Raw genomic sequence first — 19,796 nt, forward strand, 5'->3', positions numbered from 1 at the left:
AGTGTATTAGTGCTCTCTGCTAACTCTTCTTCTTTTGCAGAAAAGGTTTTAAGCTGCAACTATTTTTCACTTACAGTAAGCAGAGCTCTGAAAAAAAAAAATTACAAAGATAAAAAAGTGTATATTAAGTAATAATTAATATATTAGTAGTGTTATCATAATCTTTAGCATTTTGTTTATGATACATTGTTTAATATATGTTTTAATTTTTAATTTTTTTGCTTCCCCCTAGTAACCTTGAATGTGAGCCGAGCCCTATCACTGATCGCTATAGCTTGTGGACTACTTCTGGAAAACTCTTTCATCCATTCAGTGGACTGTATATTAAATGTTCATACCCCAACAATCTAAGGCTTCTCCTGGCCACCTGGAGTGATGTGGAAAAACTCCTGAACATTTTGTCTTCTGTGGAAAACACTATATACCGTTCAAGTACAAAATATTCATTTTCTTATAGGTTAAACTTTCGCAGGGTTCTCCATGGTTTTTATGTGTTTACAAATGTTAAATGCTGTCACGTTTTTAGTGACTTGTCCATGTGCATTCAGCGCAGAACATTCCTAAGCCAATAACCTCATTGATGACAGCCAAGGCATGTACAGTGGATACGGAAAGTATTTAGACCCCTTTAAATTTTTTCACTCTGTTTCATTGCAGCCATTTGGTAAATTCATAACCGTTCATTTGTTTTCTCATTAATGTACACTCTGCACCCCATCTTGACGGCATAAAAACAGAAATGTAGACCTTTTTGCAAATTTATTAAAAAAGAAAAAAATGAAATATCACATGGTCATAAGTATTCAGACCCTTTCCTCAGTATTGAGTAGAAGCACCCTTTTGAGCTAGTAGAGTCATGAGTCTTCTTGGGAATGATGCAACAAGTTTTTCACACTTGGATTTGGGGATCCTCTGCCATTCTTCTTTGCAGATCCTCTGCAGATCCTCTGCAGTTCCATCAGGTTGGATGGTCAACATTGGAGGACAGCAATTTTCAGGTCTCTCCAGAGACGCTCAGTTGGGTTTAGGTCAGGGCTCTTGCTGGGCCAGTCAAGAATGGTCACAGAGTTGTTCTGAAGCCACTCCTTTGTTATTTTGGCTGTGTGCTTAAGGTCATTGTCTTGTTGGAAGGTGAACCTTCGTCCAAGTCTGAGGTCCAGAGCACTCTGGAAGAGGTTTTCATCCAGGATATCTCTGTACTTGGCCGCATTCATGTTTCCTTCAATAGCAACCAGTCGTCCTGTTCCTGCAGCTAAAAAAAAACCCAATAGCATGATGCTTCCACCACCATGTTTCACTGTTGGGATTGTATTGGGCAGGTAATGAGCAGTGCCTGGTTTTCTCCACACATACCGCTTAGAATTACCACCAAAAAGGTCTATCTTCATCTCATCAGACCAGAGAATCTTATTTCTCATTGTCTGGGAGTCCTTCATGTGTTTTCTTAGCAAACTCTATGCGGACTTTCATATGTCTTGCACTGAGGAGAGGCTTCTGTCGGACCACTCTGCCATATATGCCCGACTGGTGGAGGGCTGCAGTGATAGTTGACTTTGTGGAACTTTCTCCCATCTCCCTACTGCATCTCTGGAGCTCAGCCACAGTGATCTTGGGGTTCATCTTTTCCTCTCTCACCAAGGCTCTTCCTCCACTGTGCTCTTAGGAACTTGAGTACTTCAGAAATTCTTTTGTAACCTTGGCCAGATCTGTTCCTTGCACAATTCTGTCTCTGAGCTCCTTGGCCAGGTCCTTTGACCTCATGTTTCTCATTTGGTCTGACATGCACTGTGAGCTGTGAGGTCTTATATAGACAGGTGTGTGCCTTTCCAAATCAAGTCCTATCAGTTTATTTAAACAAAGCTGGAGTCCAATGAAGGAGTAGAACCATCTCAAGGAGGATCACAAGGAAATGGGCAACATGTGACTTAAATATGAGTGTCTGAGAAAAGGGTCTAAATACTTATGACCATGTGATATTTTGGTTTTTCTTTTTTAATAAATTTGCAAAAATTTCTACATTTCTGTTTTTTTCAGTCAAGATGGGGTGCTGAATGTACATTAATGAGAAAAAATGAACTTTGTTGAATTTACCAAATGGCTGCAATGAAACAGAGTGAAAAATTTCAAGGGGTCTGAATACTTTCTGTACCCACTGTAAGTGAGTGTTCTTTTTAAACATGGCACCTATGCTGAATAAATTTAGATCTTTTTAACATTTTGTTTTATTTTTTCATCATTTGCATATCATTAATACAGTACAGACCAAAAGTTTGGACACTCCTCATTTAAAGATTTTTCTGTATTTTCAGAACTATGAAAATTGTACATTCACACTGAAGGCATCAAAACTATGAATTAACACATGTGGAATTATATACTTAATTTCAGTTGTTTCACACTCTTTGGTTATGTCTTATATTCTAGGTTCTTCAAAGTAGCCACCTTTTGCTTTGACTGGTTTGCACACTCTTGGCATTCTCTTGATGAGCTTCAAGAGGTAGTCACTAGGAATGATTTTCACTTCACAGGTGTGCCCTGTCAGGTTTAATAAGTGGGATTTCTTGCTTTATAAATGGGGTTGGGACCATCAGTTGTGTTGTGCAGAAGTCTGGTGGATACACAGCTGATAGTCCTACTGAATAGACTGTTAGCTGCTTTTTTCTTGCCATAATACAAATTCTAAGTAAAAACGAGTGGCCATCATTTCTTTAAGAAATGAAGGTCAGTCAGTTCAAAAATTGGGAAAACTTTAAAAGTGTCCCCAAGTGCAGTGGCAAAAACCATCAAGCGCTTCAAAGAAACTGGCTCACATGAGGACTGCCCCAGGAAAGGATGACCAAGAGTCACCTCTGCTTCTGAGGATAAGTTTAGCTGAGTCACCAGCCTTAGAAATCGCAGGTTAACAGCAGCTCAGACTAGAGACCAGGTAAATGCCACACCGTTCTAGCAGCAGACACATCTCTACAACAACTGTTAAGAGGAGACTTTGTGCAGAAGGCCTTCATGGTAAAATAGCTGCTAGGAAACCACTGCTAAGGACAGGCAACAAGCAGAAGAGACTTGTTTGGGCTAAAGAACGCAAGGAATGGACATTAGACCAGTGGAAATCTGTGCTTTGGTCTGATGAGTCCAAATTTGAGATCTTTGTTTCCAACCACCGTGTCTTTGTGCGACGCAGAAAAGGTGAACGGATGGACTCTACATGCCTGGTTACCACCGTGAAGCATTGAGGAGGAGGTGTGATGGTGCTTTGCTGGTGACACTGTTGGGGATTTATTCAAAATTGAAGGCATACTGAACCAGCATGGCTACCACAGCATCTTGCAGCGGCATGCTATTCCATCCAGTTTGCGTTTAGTTGGACCATCATTTATTTTTCAATGGGACAATGACCCCAAACACACTTCCAGGCTGCTATTTGACCAAGAAGGAGAGTGATGGGGTGCTACGCCAGATGACCTGGCCTCCACAGTCACCAGACCTGAACCCAATCGAGATGTTTAGGGTGAGCTGGACCGCAGAGTGAAGGCAAAAGGGCCAACAAGTGCTAAGCATCTCTGGGAACTCCTTCAAGATTGTTGGAAGACCATTCCCAGTGACTACCTCTTGAAGCTCATCAAGAGAATGCCAAGAGTGTGCAAAGCAGTCATCAAAGCAAAAGGTGTCTACTTTGAAGATCCTAGAATATAAGACATATTTTCAGTTGATTCACACTCTTTTAAGTATATATTTCCACATGTGTTAATTCATAGTTTTGACGCCTTCAGTGTGAATGTACAATTTTCATAGTCATGAAAATACAGAAAAATCTTTAAATGAGGTGTGTCCAAACTTTTGATCTATACTGTATGTATGTGTGTGTGTGTATGCATGTGTGTGTATGTATATATGTATATATATATATATATATATATATATATATATATATATATATATATATTGTGACAAAACACTCTGGGATCGCCTTTGCTGGGGTCAAAGGACACGTGGTTTGTGCATTGAATCTGAGGCGTACAGCAGGTTTCTGAGCAGGCTGACCTCAGGTCAGATTTATTAACGTGAAAGCAACACAAAAAACAAAACATAAAAATAAATCCTAGCCTGTCCGGCACTAACTAAACAAATACGTTGCTATCTCAACAACTGGGGGGGCTTCTCCCACCCAGCTAACATCACACAATTCTTGAGCAGAGCTCTTCACTCACGTTTGTCCCACACAGGCAGGCAATCTGTGTGCCCCAGGCAGACACTGGAAACACCCAGCTGGTCATCTTTTATTCCTGCAATCATTAACCCATTAGCACCCTGAAGATACTGAGTGGCCTAATTCACATAGGACAAACACCTGGGCGAGATATACCTGCCTCCATCTACCACACCAGCATGAGTCTTACATATCCCCCCCCTTGCTCAGACCACTCCGGTCGAGCAAGAACACTTTTGAAACAGTGCACTCGGGATAGGGCATCGGCGTTCCCCATCTGCACCCCAGGTCGGTGCTCCACCGTAAAAGAGTAAGCCTGCAGGGCAAGGAACCACCGGGTTACCCGACTATTACGGTCCTTGTGGAGGTGCATCCACTTGAGGGGCATGGTCTGTGACCAGCCTAAACTTCCTACCAGCCAGGTAATACTTGAGGGAGTCGAGAGCCCATTTAATGGCTAGGCACTCTTTTTCAACCACCGCATACCTCTGCTCATGTACATTCAGTTTCCGACTGAGATAGAGGACCGGGTGTTCGACTCCGTCCCTCACCTGGGAAAGTACAGCTCCGACACCAGTATCAGAGGCATCAGTTTGTACCACAAACTCGCTGCTGAAATCAGGAGTCACTAGTACGGGCTGAGAGCACAAAGCCCGTTTCAGGCTGTGGAAGGCCTCTTCAGCAGCTGAGGTCCATTTTACCATGACGGAACCCTTCCCCTTGGTAAGATCCGTCAAGGGAGTAGCCATGGCTGCAAAATTGGGTATGAACCGGCGATAATAGCCGGCAATCCCCAGGAAAGCCTGCACTTGTTTCTTGTTCACTGGTTGTGGCCAGCCCTGAATTGCCTGTATTTTGTCGATCTGGGGTTTAACCACTCCTCGGCCAATCACGTAGCCCAAGTATCGGGCTTCTTCAAGCCCGATGTGGCATTTCTTGGGGTTTGCCGTTAAACCTGCATCTCGCAGGTCATCAATCACCGCTTGTACCTTCTGGAGATGAGTTTCCCAGTCCATGCTGTAAATTACGATGTCATCCAGGTAGGCAGAAGCGTACTGCCTGTGAGGCCTCAAGACTCGATCCATCAATCTCTGGAACGTTGCGGGAGCTCCGTGAAGTCCAAACGGCATATAGACATACTGGAACAGACCTTCCGGTGTAGCAAATGCCGTCTTCTCTCTGGCCGCCTCGGCCAGAGGAATCTGCCAGTACCCCTTTGTTAAATCCAGGGTCGTAATGTATCGGGCTTTACCAAGCCGGTCGATCAACTCATCGACCCGGGGCATAGGGTACGCATCAAATTTAGAAACTGCATTCAGTTTCCTAAAGTCATTACAAAACCGGATGGAGCCATCCGGTTTAGGTATCAACACAATTGGACTGGACCAGGCGCTGTGTGACTCCTCAATGACTCCTAAGTCCAACATTGCCATCACTTCCCGGGAGACGGCTTCACGGCGGGCTTCCGGAATCCGGTAGGGCTTCACATGAACAGTGACGCCAGGCTCTGTGACAACCTCATGTTTCACCAACTTAGTCCGGCCAGGTTTTTCGGAGAAAAACTGTCGGTTCTGTAACAAAAATTGCTTAACCTCAGATTTTTGTCGTTCTGAGAGAGTCTCAGCAACCTGCACCTCTGGTACAGTAGGTGAACAAACCGGACGGGGCTGATCCGCCGTTAGGGCAGAGCGGTCTTTCCAGGATTTTATCAGATTCACATGATAAATCTGTTCCGGTTTTCTCTTACCCGGCTGGTACACTTTATAGTTCACTTCACCAACTCTTTCTCGGACCTCAAATGGGCCCTGCCATTTTGCCAGGAATTTACTATCCACCGTAGGGATTAGGACCAACACCCTATCGCCGGGTGCAAATGTACGGACCTTAGCGCCTCTATCATAACTTTGCCTCTGGGCTCCCTGGGCCTGTAACATATGGTCCCTAACAATGGGCATGACAGCGGCAATACGATCCTGCATTTGTGTTACATGGTCGATCACCGTTTTAAAGGGAGTGACTTGACCTTCCCAGGTTTATTTTGCGACGTCCAGCAGTCCCCGGGGACGACGGGCGTACAACAGTTCGAAAGGCGAAAACCCTGTGGAAGACTGGGGAACTTCCCTAATGGCAAACAGCAAATAGGGTAACAAGTAATCCCAGTTCTTCCCATCTTTGTCTATCGCCTTCCGGAGCATCTGTTTTAAGGTTTTGTTGAAGCGCTCAACCAGGCCATCTGTTTGAGGGTGATAGACAGACGTACGCAACGGGTCTATTTGTAAGAGCCTGCAGAGCTCCTTCATTACCCTCGACATAAAGGGAGTCCCCTGGTCGGTGAGTATCTGTTTTGGAATTCCCACCCGACTAAACACTTGTACCAATTCCTTGGCGATCGTCTTGGTAGCTGTGTTACGTAAAGGGACGGCTTCCGGGTAACGAGTGGCATAGTCCACGATGACGAGGATATGTTGGTGCCCACGTGCGGATCGGGGAAGGGGCCCAACCAAATCCATCCCAATTCTCTCAAAAGGGACCCCGATGATAGGAAGGGGTACCAAAGGGCTACGGAACTGAGATTTAGGGGCCGCGATTTGGCACTCTGGACAGGACTCACAATAGTTACGCACATCACAATGTATTCCAGGCCACACAAAACAATGCAATATCCTTTCTGTGGTTTTCTGTACCCCCAGATGTCCCCCCATTATATGTCCGTGGGCCAAATCCAGTACCTTCCGCCGATAAGGTTTGGGTACCACTAACCGTTGCACTGTGTCTTCCCCTTTTTTTTCTACCTGGTAGAGCAAATCATTTTCAAGAACCATATACGGGTACGCTAGCCTAGTGTCAGGTTCTATGGGTACCCCATCTATCATTTTTACATTTTTCCTAGCCGGAGTTAGGGTAGGATCTTTCATTTGCTCGCTGTGGAAGTCATCCACCTGGACTCCCAAATCTGGCAGGCAGGGTGCCGGATGGCTGTCTGCCTCCGCCTCTCGCTGAGGTTCCTCAGTTTCCTCCGTTTCCCCCGCCATGACGGAGAAGGGGTACTGAAGGTTAGATTCACCAACCTCCCTAGCAACATCTTCCTGTGGGGTCTCCTCTAGGGACTCGGGACCTCCAGATGGCACGGGAGAAGATTCACGGGTACAGCTACCGTGAAGGAGCAACTGATTCTCCCACAACTGCCAGAAATAGGGAAAATCCCTGCCCAGGATTACATCCTGTAACAATGCGAGGACGAGTCCCACTTTGTGCTGCACTGACCCATAGGGAGTAGAAATCCATATGACCGCTGTTAAGTACGAGCGGGTGTCACCATGCACACACGTCACAGAAAACTTGTCAGACGGACCAGACGGAAGTGCCACCAGACTAGCTTTCACCAGAGTCACCACACTTCCAGAGTCTAGTAATGCCACAACATTTTTCCCATCAACAGATAATTCACACAGGTGTTTCACTGTATCATTTTGACCCGCATTCACACTCACTAGCTGTGTAACCAAAGACATGCGTTTTCTAGAGTCTATAACGTCGCACTGCATGGGTTCAGCGGTAACAGGACAGTTCGCAGAAACATGACCCTTCTCATGGCAGCGGAAACACCTAACAGGTCCCCTACTGAGACCACCATCCAATACTCTTGGTCTCGGAGTGCGAGCAGTCCCGGACTCCTCCCCCACAGTTTTAAGCGATTTTCCTTCACCCGTGGTCCCTGGAACAGTCTTACCGGTTCCACGAGGAGGAGGCACAGACCGGGGGTTGGCGGTGTCGTCGGGAAGTCCTTCTGCCACGGAATAACGCTCGACCAACTCCACAAGTTGATCCGCTGTCGTGGGATTTCCTTGGCTTACCCACCTTTTCAGCGCTGGGGGTAGTACTCTCAGGTACTTGTCCAGGACAACCCGCTGGATTATTTCGGGTATTGTCAGTACCTCGGGTTGCAGCCATTTCTTTGTCAAGTAGATCAGGTCGAACATCTGAGACCGCGCCGGTTTATCTTGCTGGTATGTCCACTGATGTACCCTCTGTGCACGGACAGCCGTCGTCACACCCAGCCGGGCCAGGATCTCAGCTTTCAGCTTCTCAAAGTCCTGAGCGACCTCCGGGTCCAAATCATGGTAAGCTTTTTGGGCCTCGCCGGACAGAAACGGGGCAATCAAATCGGCCCATCGTGCCTTCGGCCACTTCTCTCTCAACGCCGTCCGCTCAAACGTTGTCAGGTATGCCTCGACGTCATCTTCTGCAGTCAGCTTTTGCCAGTATCGACGCACATGGATCCTTCTGGACTCTGCTTCCGGGTCAGCGTCAGGCATGCTCACCAGGCGCTGCGCCACCTGTTGGAGAAGTTGGCGGTCTGCAACCGTCATGTCCAGTAACTCCTTCAGCTGTGCGGCCATCAAGCGATTAGCTTCGTGCTGTGCGGCAGTGGCCTGCTGCTGTACGGCAGTGGACTGTACTAAGGCTTTCACCACGTCTTCCATGCTGTCGCCTGTGCCACGGTATGCCCGCGTTCTCCACCACAATGTGACAAAACACTCTGGGATCGCCTTTGCTGGGGTCAAAGGACACGTGGTTTGTGCATTGAATCTGAGGCGTACAGCAGGTTTCTGAGCAGGCTGACCTCAGGTCAGATTTATTAACGTGAAAGCAACACAAAAAACAAAACATAAAAATAAATCCTAGCCTGTCCGGCACTAACTAAACAAATACGTTGCTATCTCAACAACTGGGGGGGCTTCTCCCACCCAGCTAACATCACACAATTCTTGAGCAGAGCTCTTCACTCACGTTTGTCCCACACAGGCAGGCAATCTGTGTGCCCCAGGCAGACACTGGAAACACCCAGCTGGTCATCTTTTATTCCTGCAATCATTAACCCATTAGCACCCTGAAGATACTGAGTGGCCTAATTCACATAGGACAAACACCTGGGCGAGATATACCTGCCTCCATCTACCACACCAGCATGAGTCTTACAATATATATATACATACATATATTATATTCTAAAATAAAAAAGGAACAAAAAAAAGCTTTGCAATTGCCAACCAATGATGTCCCAGTTATGCTCGGCAGGAGACAAGTTTGGAGATGCTGCAGGCCATGGTAATACCTTTATGCCACACAAGGCTCCTAACAGTAAGCTTCTACTCTTACACTTAAGAGAGATGGCCATACAGATGGTTTCACAATTAAATGAATGTAATGCTAAGCTGTTAGTGTACCAGGAATGATGACTGTAGAAGTGGGACTGGAGTGATGTTCACTCATGGTCAAGAGACTCCTTAAAGTGAACCTGACAGCTGATACATTCTGCCCGGGGATTGGTCAGCACTTATCAGGCACTGGCGGCATGAACTCAGCCATGTATATCTGTTTCTGAAACGCTGCAGTTTCAGGGAAAAACATTCTTTAAAAGCTGCCGATGACCGAGTCATGCTGTAGATTAGTCAAACAGGAGGGTCCCTCCGTATCCACTGCCCTGGATTGAGAGGTGTTTGACTATGTGCGAATATACTGAGAAGAGCACACAAGGCGCATGCGCCGGCGCCCCTTACACATACACACCCTCTTGGGATGGCAGGCTCTTTTCAGCATCATCGAACACTGCGCATGCGCCGGCATTCTATCCATACACGCCCTCTGATGATGACAGGACTCCCCTGGCATCAACGCGCACTGCTCATGCGCCGCCGTCCGGTACTACTTCCGGTCATAAGACCGGCTGGGGCTACATACAGTGGCACCGCTTCATTCGCCGCAGCCTTTCCCTAGCCTTGATACGATCTGTCTCTGCTCTTTCCACTTAACCACCAATGCTGGCTCATAACACCAAGGACCGCAATTACCTACTGATGTGAGGCAACCTTACTTACCAGATAAGTCAGCTTTTATACCCATCTTTCTAACTGCACCTTACCCACATTCTGTCTCCACAGCTTGAACCCCTATATTCTCTTACCTATTAAAGTAGTGCAGCGATATTACTGGTTGGACCTGGCTCACTTTATACCACACGTGCAGGTAGTACACAGCCATAGAGCTACGATTTTGTTAACCTTTCAGTCATTTTATCTACTTTATTCTTAATTATTTCCTACAGTTATGTCTATTTATAATCTTCAACTATAGACAGCGATGTCTCATGTACTGCTGTGTATCTGGTGCTATTAATATTCTGGCAAGTACGGCATAGTTATTCATTCACTTAGGGGCGATATTATAAAACTCATTACTCTACTACACCACCACAATTTTTATCCTTATCATATTTTCTCTAGTAACCTTCCACGACGGCATACGGAGGTTGCCTCTTTGCCCTAATGGGGAACAGGAAATGGAGAGGTTAAAAGGCCCTCCCACCTCCCTCTCACCAGTGTCTTTCCTGTTCCCCATGGGACAGGAGAGGTTTACTTCGTATGCAGTGGTGGCCGGTAACTACTGCTATGCAGGCTCTGCCTAAAAATTATAACCGGGCAGCATGGGGTCGTTTCTTACCTCCCCTTCCCGCTTATGCTGCTCCCGTCGCGCCACGCTGCGGTGTCCTCGGGACCTGGTCCTAGCCTTCCCGCGCCCCCGTGAGGGCAAAGCAGGCTAGTGTTCCTATCCGGAGTCCTCCTGGAGCTCTCCGGTGTCCTCTCCTCCACATGCCGCTGGCAACCCGGAAGTGATCGCGCGCGTCACTTCCGGTCTTCTCTGGGCGCCTAGAGGCACTTCCGCCGGCGGCATCTCGTGCAGGACGGCGTCCTCCACCCTGGGCCATGGAGGGGAGGAGAATTCCAATCGCTGGGGGCTGGGACATGCCTTAGAGCATAAAACCTGCCAGAAGACGTCGCAGGTAAGACTATCCTATCATGGAGAGCAGTACCTGCCCTGCACTTGCAGAGCCCAGCGCTGCCCCTGCCACAGTAAGTGTTGCAGGGACAAGGGGTCCTTAGATGGTATTTTTGGGATATTACTATTAGCATGACTCTCTCTCCCCTCTCATTGCAGGGAGAAAAGTCTACCCCCAAAACTACTACAAAAAAGAAGTGTGCCATCTGTAACGTTAAGCTGCCACCAACTTGGGAGAAAAAACTCTGCAAGACCTGTACTGACAAGATTGTCAGGGCAGAGCAACCTTCTTTATTAGAAGAAATACGCTCCTTGGTCAAACAAGAGGTGCAATCCTCCCTAGCGGCCTTTACCCCCCCACCCCCACAGCCACCCTCCCCAGCTAAAAAAAGGAAAATCCAGGAGGAGGATTCTGAATCCGAATCAGACCTCTCCTATGCCTCATCCTCGGGTAGACGGGAGGAACCTACGTCCCCTATAACCTCTGAAGTTCGGAAATACCTTTTCTCTTCAGAATGGGTTGAGGATTTAGTAGCTGCTGTACGCAGTACTATGGGGCTGGAGGAAGAGCCAGAACCACAGTCCATACAGGACCAGATGTTTGGCGGTATATCCAAGGGTAAACGGGTGGGGTTCCCGATCCACTCAAATATATCTGATATGATCGATCAGGAGTGGGAACTTCCTGAAAAACGTCTCAGTACTCCATCCGAGATGAAGCATAGATTCCCCTTAGAAGGAGATCTGACTAAATGGGATGTTCCGAAAGTTGATTCACAGGTGGCAAGAGTGGCTAAAAGAATGGCTCTTCCATTCGAAGACTCGTCTCAATTGAAAGACCCGATGGACAGAAAAATTGAAAGTCTGTTAAAAAAATCGTGGGAAACCTCCTCGGTAGCCCTCAAAGCCAACATTGCTTCAACCTGCGTGGCTAGAGCACTTTTTCGTTGGTTAGGTGAACTAGAATCACATATATCCCAAGGTACATCTAGGGCTGAATTATTGGAATCACTACCCAGTCTCCTTAGAGCCACGGGTTTCCTAGCAGACTCTTCTATGGAAACCATCAGAATTGCTGCCAGGTCATTAGTACAGACCAATTCGGCTAGAAGGGCGCTTTGGTTAAAAATGTGGTCTGGTGACATCACCTCCAAGGCCAAATTATGCGCCATACCATTTAAAGGTAATTATGTCTTCGGACCTTCCCTGGATGACATCTTGGAGAAGGCAACCGATAAAAAGAAAGCCCTCCCAGAGCAAAAAACTCCCAAAAAGAAGTTTTTTCTTTCCTTTCAGGGCCAAACCTCTCAGAGAGGGAAAGGCAAGTCTGGGAGATGGAGTTACCCGAAGGGAGGCGGGAGAAACATCCTTATCCCTCAGCAACAGCAGCAGTAGTCTCAACAAGAGAAGCGGTGACTTCGACCCGGTGGGGGGGAGACTCTCAGATTTTATTCCCCAGTGGCAAAAAATTACCAATTGCTCCTGGGTCCTCAAGGTCATCGAAGAGGGTCTTCTAATAGAACTCATCTCCTCTCCCCCACGGGGTCTAAAAATCACCTCCCTTCCCTCCATGAAAGACCAGTCCACTCTAGAGTCGGGTCTCAGGACCCTGAAGATGTCAAATGTGATATCCCAGGTTCCGGAATCAGAGAGGGATCGGGGACACTACTCTCGTCTATTTCTGGTTCCCAAACCATCGGGCGAGTCCCGTATTATTATAAATCTGAAGGGCCTCAACCGGCATGTCAAATACCGAAAATTCAAGATGGAATCAGTGAAAAATGCGATTCCCTTGATAAGCCCGCACTCCTTCATGGCCACTATCGATTTGAAAGATGCTTACTTTCACATCCCCATTCATCAGAGGCATCGCCAATATCTCAAGTTTGCAGTGCAGAAGGGACGTCTGATAGAACACTATCAGTTCAACGTCCTTCCGTTTGGGATCTCCTCTGCTCCAAGAGTTTTTTCCAAAGTAATGGGGGAAGTAGTCTCCTTCATCCGGAGGCAAGGCGTCTGTATAGTGCCATACCTAGACGACCTTTTATTAGTGGCTCCCACCAAACAATCTCTGGAGTCTCATGTATCAAAGACCCTCGATATTCTGACATCTCTGGGATGGGTGCCGAATGTAGAGAAATCTCACCTACGACCCTCCAAATGCAGAAAATTCCTGGGAGTTCTTCTGGACTCTGCAAGACAAATGTCCTTCCTCCCTTTGGAACATCGTCTGACTCTACTATCAAAAGTCAAGATGTTCAGAGACACCAGATCTCCTACAATCAGAGAAGGCATGTCTCTACTAGGATCGATGACAGCTTGCATCCAATCGGTACCCTGGGCCCAAGCCCATTCCAGGATTCTTCAGGCACATATCCTACAGAATTGGAATGGTCAGCCCAGTTCTTTGAACAGGAGACTGTACACACCGGGCTGTGTCAAGGCCTCTCTGGCATGGTGGATGACTCCGAAAAATTTACAAAAAGGAGTCAGTTGGTCTCAGATTCCTCTGACTACGGTCACAACAGATGCCAGCAAAAGAGGCTGGGGGGCCATGATAAATCACACACCTCTCCAAGGGCTCTGGGATCAATCGACGAGCAGAAAATCATCCAACTACAGAGAGCTAAAAGCTGTAGAGGAAGCCCTCCTGATGGGGGGTCATCTTATCAAGGGACATCATGTCCGAATATATTCAGACAATGTGACCACGGTGGCTCACATCAGACATCAGGGCAGTTCAAAAAACAACAACCTAAAGAACATATCTGCCAGAATATGTTCCTGGGCAGAAAGACATCTGTTATCCCTGACAGCAGTTCACCTGAAAGGCTCATCCAACACTCAGGCGGATTATCTAAGCCGTCAGGACATTCACCCTGGGGAATGGGGTTTGAGCAACCAAAGTTTCGAAATGCTGGTAGACAAATGGGGTCTTCCAGAAATCGACCTTTTTGCATCTCGGCAAAATGCGAAAGTCGAAGCATTCTTCTCCCTAAACCCCAGAGACGGCTCCAGAGGAGTGGATGCATTGGCCCAGGAATGGAATTTTCGACTGGCATATGCGTTTCCACCAATTCCGTTATTGGCAAAGGTCTTGCAGAAGGTTCGGGAAGAACGTACACCAACTATATTGGTAGCTCCTTTGTGGCCAAAGAGGAGTTGGTACAACCTGATTGTGGAATTACAAGTGGATGGGCCATTCCAGTTTTCGATGGAAGAAAACCTTCTCTCTCAAGGACCAATACATCTCCTAGACGTCCACAAATGGAATCTGGCGGCATGGCTACTGAAGCCCAGGTGTTGAGAGCCAAAGGACTATCAGAAGCAGTGGTTTCCACACTTCAAAAATCAAGGAAACCGGTGACCATTGCTATATATAATAAAATCTGGAAGAAATTCTCATCCTTTTGTCTTCCCGAAGTACCAGATCCTCTTAATCCAAATCTGTCGCAAATTCTAGATTTTTTGCAAAAAGGCTTAGAAATAGGCCTCAGGCCGAGTACCCTAAAAGTACAAGTTTCCGCACTCAGTTCAATATTTGACCAGGATCTGGCAAATCATCGCTGGATTAAGAGGTTCATGACATCAGCCTCTAGGATGAATCCTAAAAAACAAATAACAGTACCTTTATGGGACCTGAACCTGGTATTACAAGGACTTACAGGTGCACCCTTTGAACCATTATCCTCCTGCTCGCAGAAAAATCTGATTTATAAAACAATTTTTCTAGTGGCCATTACCTCAGCAAGGAGGGTAGGAGAATTACAGGCTCTCTCAATGAGAGAACCATACTTGTCTATCCGTGATGACTCTATAATACTGCGCCTTGACCCCTCCTTTCTTCCAAAGGTCGTATCAGATTTCCACCGCTCTCAGGAAATCATTTTACCTTCTTTTTGCCAGAATCCAACAAATCCAAAAGAAGAGAAATTTCATACTCTGGATGTCAGACGCATTGTATTATTTTACCTAGAGCAGACCAGCTCGTACAGAATTGATCAGAATCTGTTTGTCCATCCATCAGGACAAAATAAAGGAAAGAAAGTAGCAAAAAGCACTATTGCCAACTGGATAAAGAAAGCAATAGCAGAAGCATATCTCGCTCAAGATAAAACTCCTCCAGTAGGAATCAAGGCTCATTCGACTAGATCAACCTCAGTCTCTTGGGCAGAAAGAGCAGGTGCATCAACAGAGCAAATCTGCAGGGCAGCCACGTGGTCTTCGTTGCATACTTTCGCCAGACATTACAGACTAGACGTAATGTCCAACAAGGATTTAGTCTTCGGCCGGAAAGTTCTCCAGGCTGTTGTCCCTCCCTAGCGCCAATATTAGTTGGTATTCCTCCGTATGCCGTCGTGGAAGGTTACTAGAGAAAATAGAATTATTCTTACCGTTAATTCGGTTTCTAGGAACCTTCCACGACGGCGCTAGTTCCCTCCCTATATACTCCTGGATTAAAATCTGGGATTTAAGGTAAACCGGTGCTATGGTTTTCAGTTATAAGTCACTGGTGAGAGGGAGGTGGGAGGGCCTTTTAACCTCTCCATTTCCTGTTCCCCATTAGGGCAAAGAGGCAACCTCCGTATGCCGTCGTGGAAGGTTCCTAGAAACCGAATTAACGGTAAGAATAATTCTATTATCCTTTACCATTTTTTACCCATTTTGGGTTATTATACTTAAGTATACGTATAACTGTATAATTATATTTCCAACCCATCATCTTCGGACATAACTGCCAGAGGGCATACCTCCTATTACATAGATACTCCCTTATAGACGATATGGGTTCTACTTTATCAGGATATACTTTCCATGTCTTGTTAAATTCCTCACTACTCTGTCACCTTCAACAGGGCGACATACCTCCAACCCTTGTTGATTACCTCAGCAACAATTCGTATTCATACCAGAGGGAATCTCTCAATAAGGGTCATCTTCAGTATATAAGAAATTTACTCTGCTTATTTAAACCAATCTCTCTATGAAACGCCTTGTTGATCTTACATGTTGTACAAGCAATGTACTCATATCTTCGGATATAACTATTTGGCGATTACCCTGACATGTTTTCAGAATTATGTATATAGTTCAGCAAATTGTATATATGTATATTTGGATTTGTAGAATATTTATTTTGTATTTTTCTGTCTGTTACAGCGATGTTATGATCAAGGCCACGGTTTGGTAGAAATGTTTTTACGCCTATCGCTCCACTACTTCTATGTTATTTGAATAAACTTTTCACTTGAATCAAGAACTTCATAGTACGAGTGCAGTGATTACATAACTTTATACAGTACGTGCGAATATAGTCAGAGACCTGTCAATCCTGAGTAGAGGCGTGGAGAAACCACAGAGGATCCGTCTGACTAGTTTCCAGAGTGGCTCGATCCCCTGCAGCACTGAAAGAATGTTTTTCTCTGAAACCCCTCAGAGTCTAAGATACATGGCTGAGCTTATACAGGCAGTGTCTGATACATACTATCCATGGATTGGGCAGCATTTATCAGCTGTCGGCTTATTTTTAAACTTGGTAATTGACGTTTAACTTCAGTTGCAGTACAGAATAGATTAACCATGGAACCGATGGTACATTCATTTCTCCAAAGTGTCCTATGAGCTATTTTTCAACACAAGAGGTCCATGACACATGTTGCTTGGCAATTACAAAGGGGCTGGCAGCAGTAGATAATAATAATAATCAGTAGATGATTTTTATGCCCAAGTTAAAGTGAATCTGTCACCACTTTTTTGGGATATCTGTTACGGATCTGCAACACAGGACTAAGGTAGAAGGGGGGGGGGGAAAACTGGCCCTGCACTATGACTAGGCTGAAACCCTACGATGGAATGGGCGACCCATTCCTTGCGAATAGTCCCACCGATGATCCTAGGTTAATCTCAAGCGAAGACCTATAGATAAGGGGAAGGGGTAGCCTAAATGAACTAAGGACTGGGTACAAAAACGGGTCACCTCCTGGTAGAAAACACAGAGAAGGCTGCAGAAACCAATAGAAAACAGAAACTAAGGCTAGCAGAACCAGAGGTACCAGCACTGCACAAATAACACACAGAACACTAAGCAAAGCACCAACCTAGAGCTCAAGCAGATTAACACTGTTGTCCAGCAAGGAATGGGAGGCAGGTGCTGGTTAATAAAGAGTGAAACAAACACCAGACCCAAGACAAACCCATCACCAGAGGAAAAAGACCAGCAGCCAGAACTCCACAAGAGAATGGCGGATAGTAACAAGCTAAACAGATTCTAACAGTAAATACACTATAAAAGACACACTGGCGCTGAACTGTAACCCAAGAGCTAGCTGCAGGCACCTTGGCAGGTTGTGTGCAAACCCCTGCCTAACTCCAATAAATCAATAAACAATCAAAATGAAGATGCCGCGCTGAAAAGAGGGAAAGTGGCTGTGAAGTAAATCTACCTCCGTCACCTACCTCACTGGTGTAACCTGGCGTGTCAACTAGGTAAGGCAATAGGCTGCTGTAAAAATGTCCTCCGTAATGTGAAAGGGGGCGGCAGCGCTTGCAGTGCACAGATGCAAAAGGGAGCGTCATCCCGTAATAGCAAAATCCCCTGTACGCTCGCCGCTGGAAGTATCGGCAGGCAGCCTCGGCCGATGTTACCTTGAGAAAGAGGGATGGTTCTCTCGAAATGCGTCGGGATTGGCCCCTGCTAGTGTCCGTCGTATAGACAGGTGACGTCACCATTTAGCCATGCCCCCTACTCGCTACGCAACTGCCCGGCGGCGCCATCGGCCAAGGCTGCCTGCCGATACTTCCAGCAGCGAGCGTACAGGGGATTTTGCTATTACGGGAGGACGCTCCATTTTGCATCTGTGAACTACAAGCTCTGCCGCCCCCTTTCACATTACAGAGGACATTTTTACAGCAGCCTATTGCCTTACCTAGTGGATACGCCAGGTTACACCAGTGAGGTAGGTGACGGCGGTAGATTCTAACAGTACCTTCCCTTTAACGAGGATCCCCCCGATCCTCTAGGCCGGGCCTTATTTGGAAATCTCCTGTGAAAAGCCTTAATTAACCTTGAGGCTGAGACGTCCACAGCTTTCAGCCAGGAATTGTCCTCGGCACCGAAACCCTTCCAGGATACAAGATACTGTAACCCTCCACTATGCCACCTGGAATCAAGAATGCGTGAAATCTCAAACTCGCAGTCCTCATCAATTGGAGGAGCAGACGGCATAGCCTCCTTATCTGGCGTGTCAACCTTCTTCAGCAAAGATACATGAAAAACTGAATTAATTTTCCAGGACGAAAGAATGTCTAATCTCACCGCTGCCGAATTGACAATGTGAACCACTTTGAAAGGTCCTACAAACTTTGGCCCCAACTTTTTAGAAGGGATCTTCAAATGCAGATTCCAAGAAGACAACCAACCATGCCCCCAACAACAAAACTCGCCTCCCTTCTACTCTTGTCAAAACATTTCTTAGACCTCCTATTAGCCTGTTTAAAATTATGGCGCACACTGGTCCAAACCGTTTCCAAATTCCCAGAAAAACTTTCCTCAGGCACCGCTGCCCCAATCCTAGAAAAAGGACCAAAAGATGGATTCTTCCCAGTACAACAAAAGAAAGGAGAACACCCAGCCAAAGAAGACGTATGATTATTGAGAGCAAACTCGGCTAATGGTAGATATTCCGACCACATCTCCAGATTGTCTGCTACAAAACATCTCAAAACTGCTCAACGTCCTGGTTCTTCCTCTCGGTCTGTCCATTGGAATGCGGATGATAGTCTGACGAAAATGACAAATGAACCTTAACTTTTTCTGACCTCGGACGGGATGGTACCTCCGAGGTCAGATACCGCGCTTTGATGCAGGGCTCCGGCGGTGAGCCCGCATCAATGCCGGGACAAGTCAGCTGTTTTGAACGCATCGCTGACCCCGTCACATGATCGGGGGTCAGCGATGCTTATGCATTATAACCATAGAGGTCCTTGAGACCTCTATCGTTACTGATCCCCGGTAGCTGTGAGCGCCACCCTGTGGTCGGCGCTCATAGCACACCTGCATTTCTGCTGCATAGCAGCGATCTGATGATCGCTGCTATGTAGCAGAGCCGATCGCGTTGTGCCAGCTTCTAGCCTCCTATGGAGGCTATTGAAGCATGGCAAAAGTGAAAAAAAATAAAGAAAATATAAATGTTTAAATCACCCCCCTTTCGCCCCATTCAAAATAAATCAATAAAAAAAAATCAAACCTACACATATTTGGTATCGCCGTGTTCAGAATCGCCCGATCTGTCAATAAAAAAAGGATTAACCTGATCGCTAAACGACGTAGCGAGAAAAAATATCGAAATGCCAGAATTACTTTTTTGGTCGCCATGACATTGCGTTAAAATGCAATAACGGGCGATCAAAAGAACGTATCTGCATCAAAATGCTATCATTAAAAATGCCAGCTTAGCACGCAAAAAATAAGCCCCCACCCGACTCCAGATCATGAAAAATGGAGACGCTACGGATATTGGAAAATGGCACAATTTTTTTTTTTTTTAGCAAAGCTTGGAATTTTTTTTCAGCACTTAGATAACAGAGAACCTAGCCATGTTTGGTGTCTATGAACTCGTAATGACCTGTAGAATCATAATGGCAGGTCAGTGTTAGCATTTAGTGAACCTAGTAAAAAAGCCAATCAAAAAACAAGTGTGGGATAGCACTTTTTTTGCAATTTCACCGCACTTGGAATTTTTTTCCCGTTTTCTAG

At 46.2% G+C, this 19,796-nt stretch overlaps 1 protein-coding gene across 2 annotated transcripts in view; it reads left to right on the top strand.

Moving 5' to 3' along the window:
- ARV1 (ARV1 homolog, fatty acid homeostasis modulator) overlaps positions 1-2,213 on the top strand; it is a 49,235-nt gene extending 47,022 nt beyond the window's left edge. For both annotated transcript variants that reach the window (XM_069769132.1, XM_069769133.1), the window contains exon 6: positions 233-2,213. In XM_069769132.1, the coding sequence (XP_069625233.1) occupies positions 233-351 (119 nt within the window). In that variant the 3' untranslated portion in view covers positions 352-2,213. The remainder of the gene's footprint in view (positions 1-232) is intronic.
- Positions 2,214-19,796: the final 17,583 nt, after the last annotated feature.

This window comes from Ranitomeya imitator, chromosome 5 (assembly GCF_032444005.1).
Source record: "Ranitomeya imitator isolate aRanImi1 chromosome 5, aRanImi1.pri, whole genome shotgun sequence".
NCBI lineage: Eukaryota > Metazoa > Chordata > Amphibia > Anura > Dendrobatidae > Ranitomeya > Ranitomeya imitator.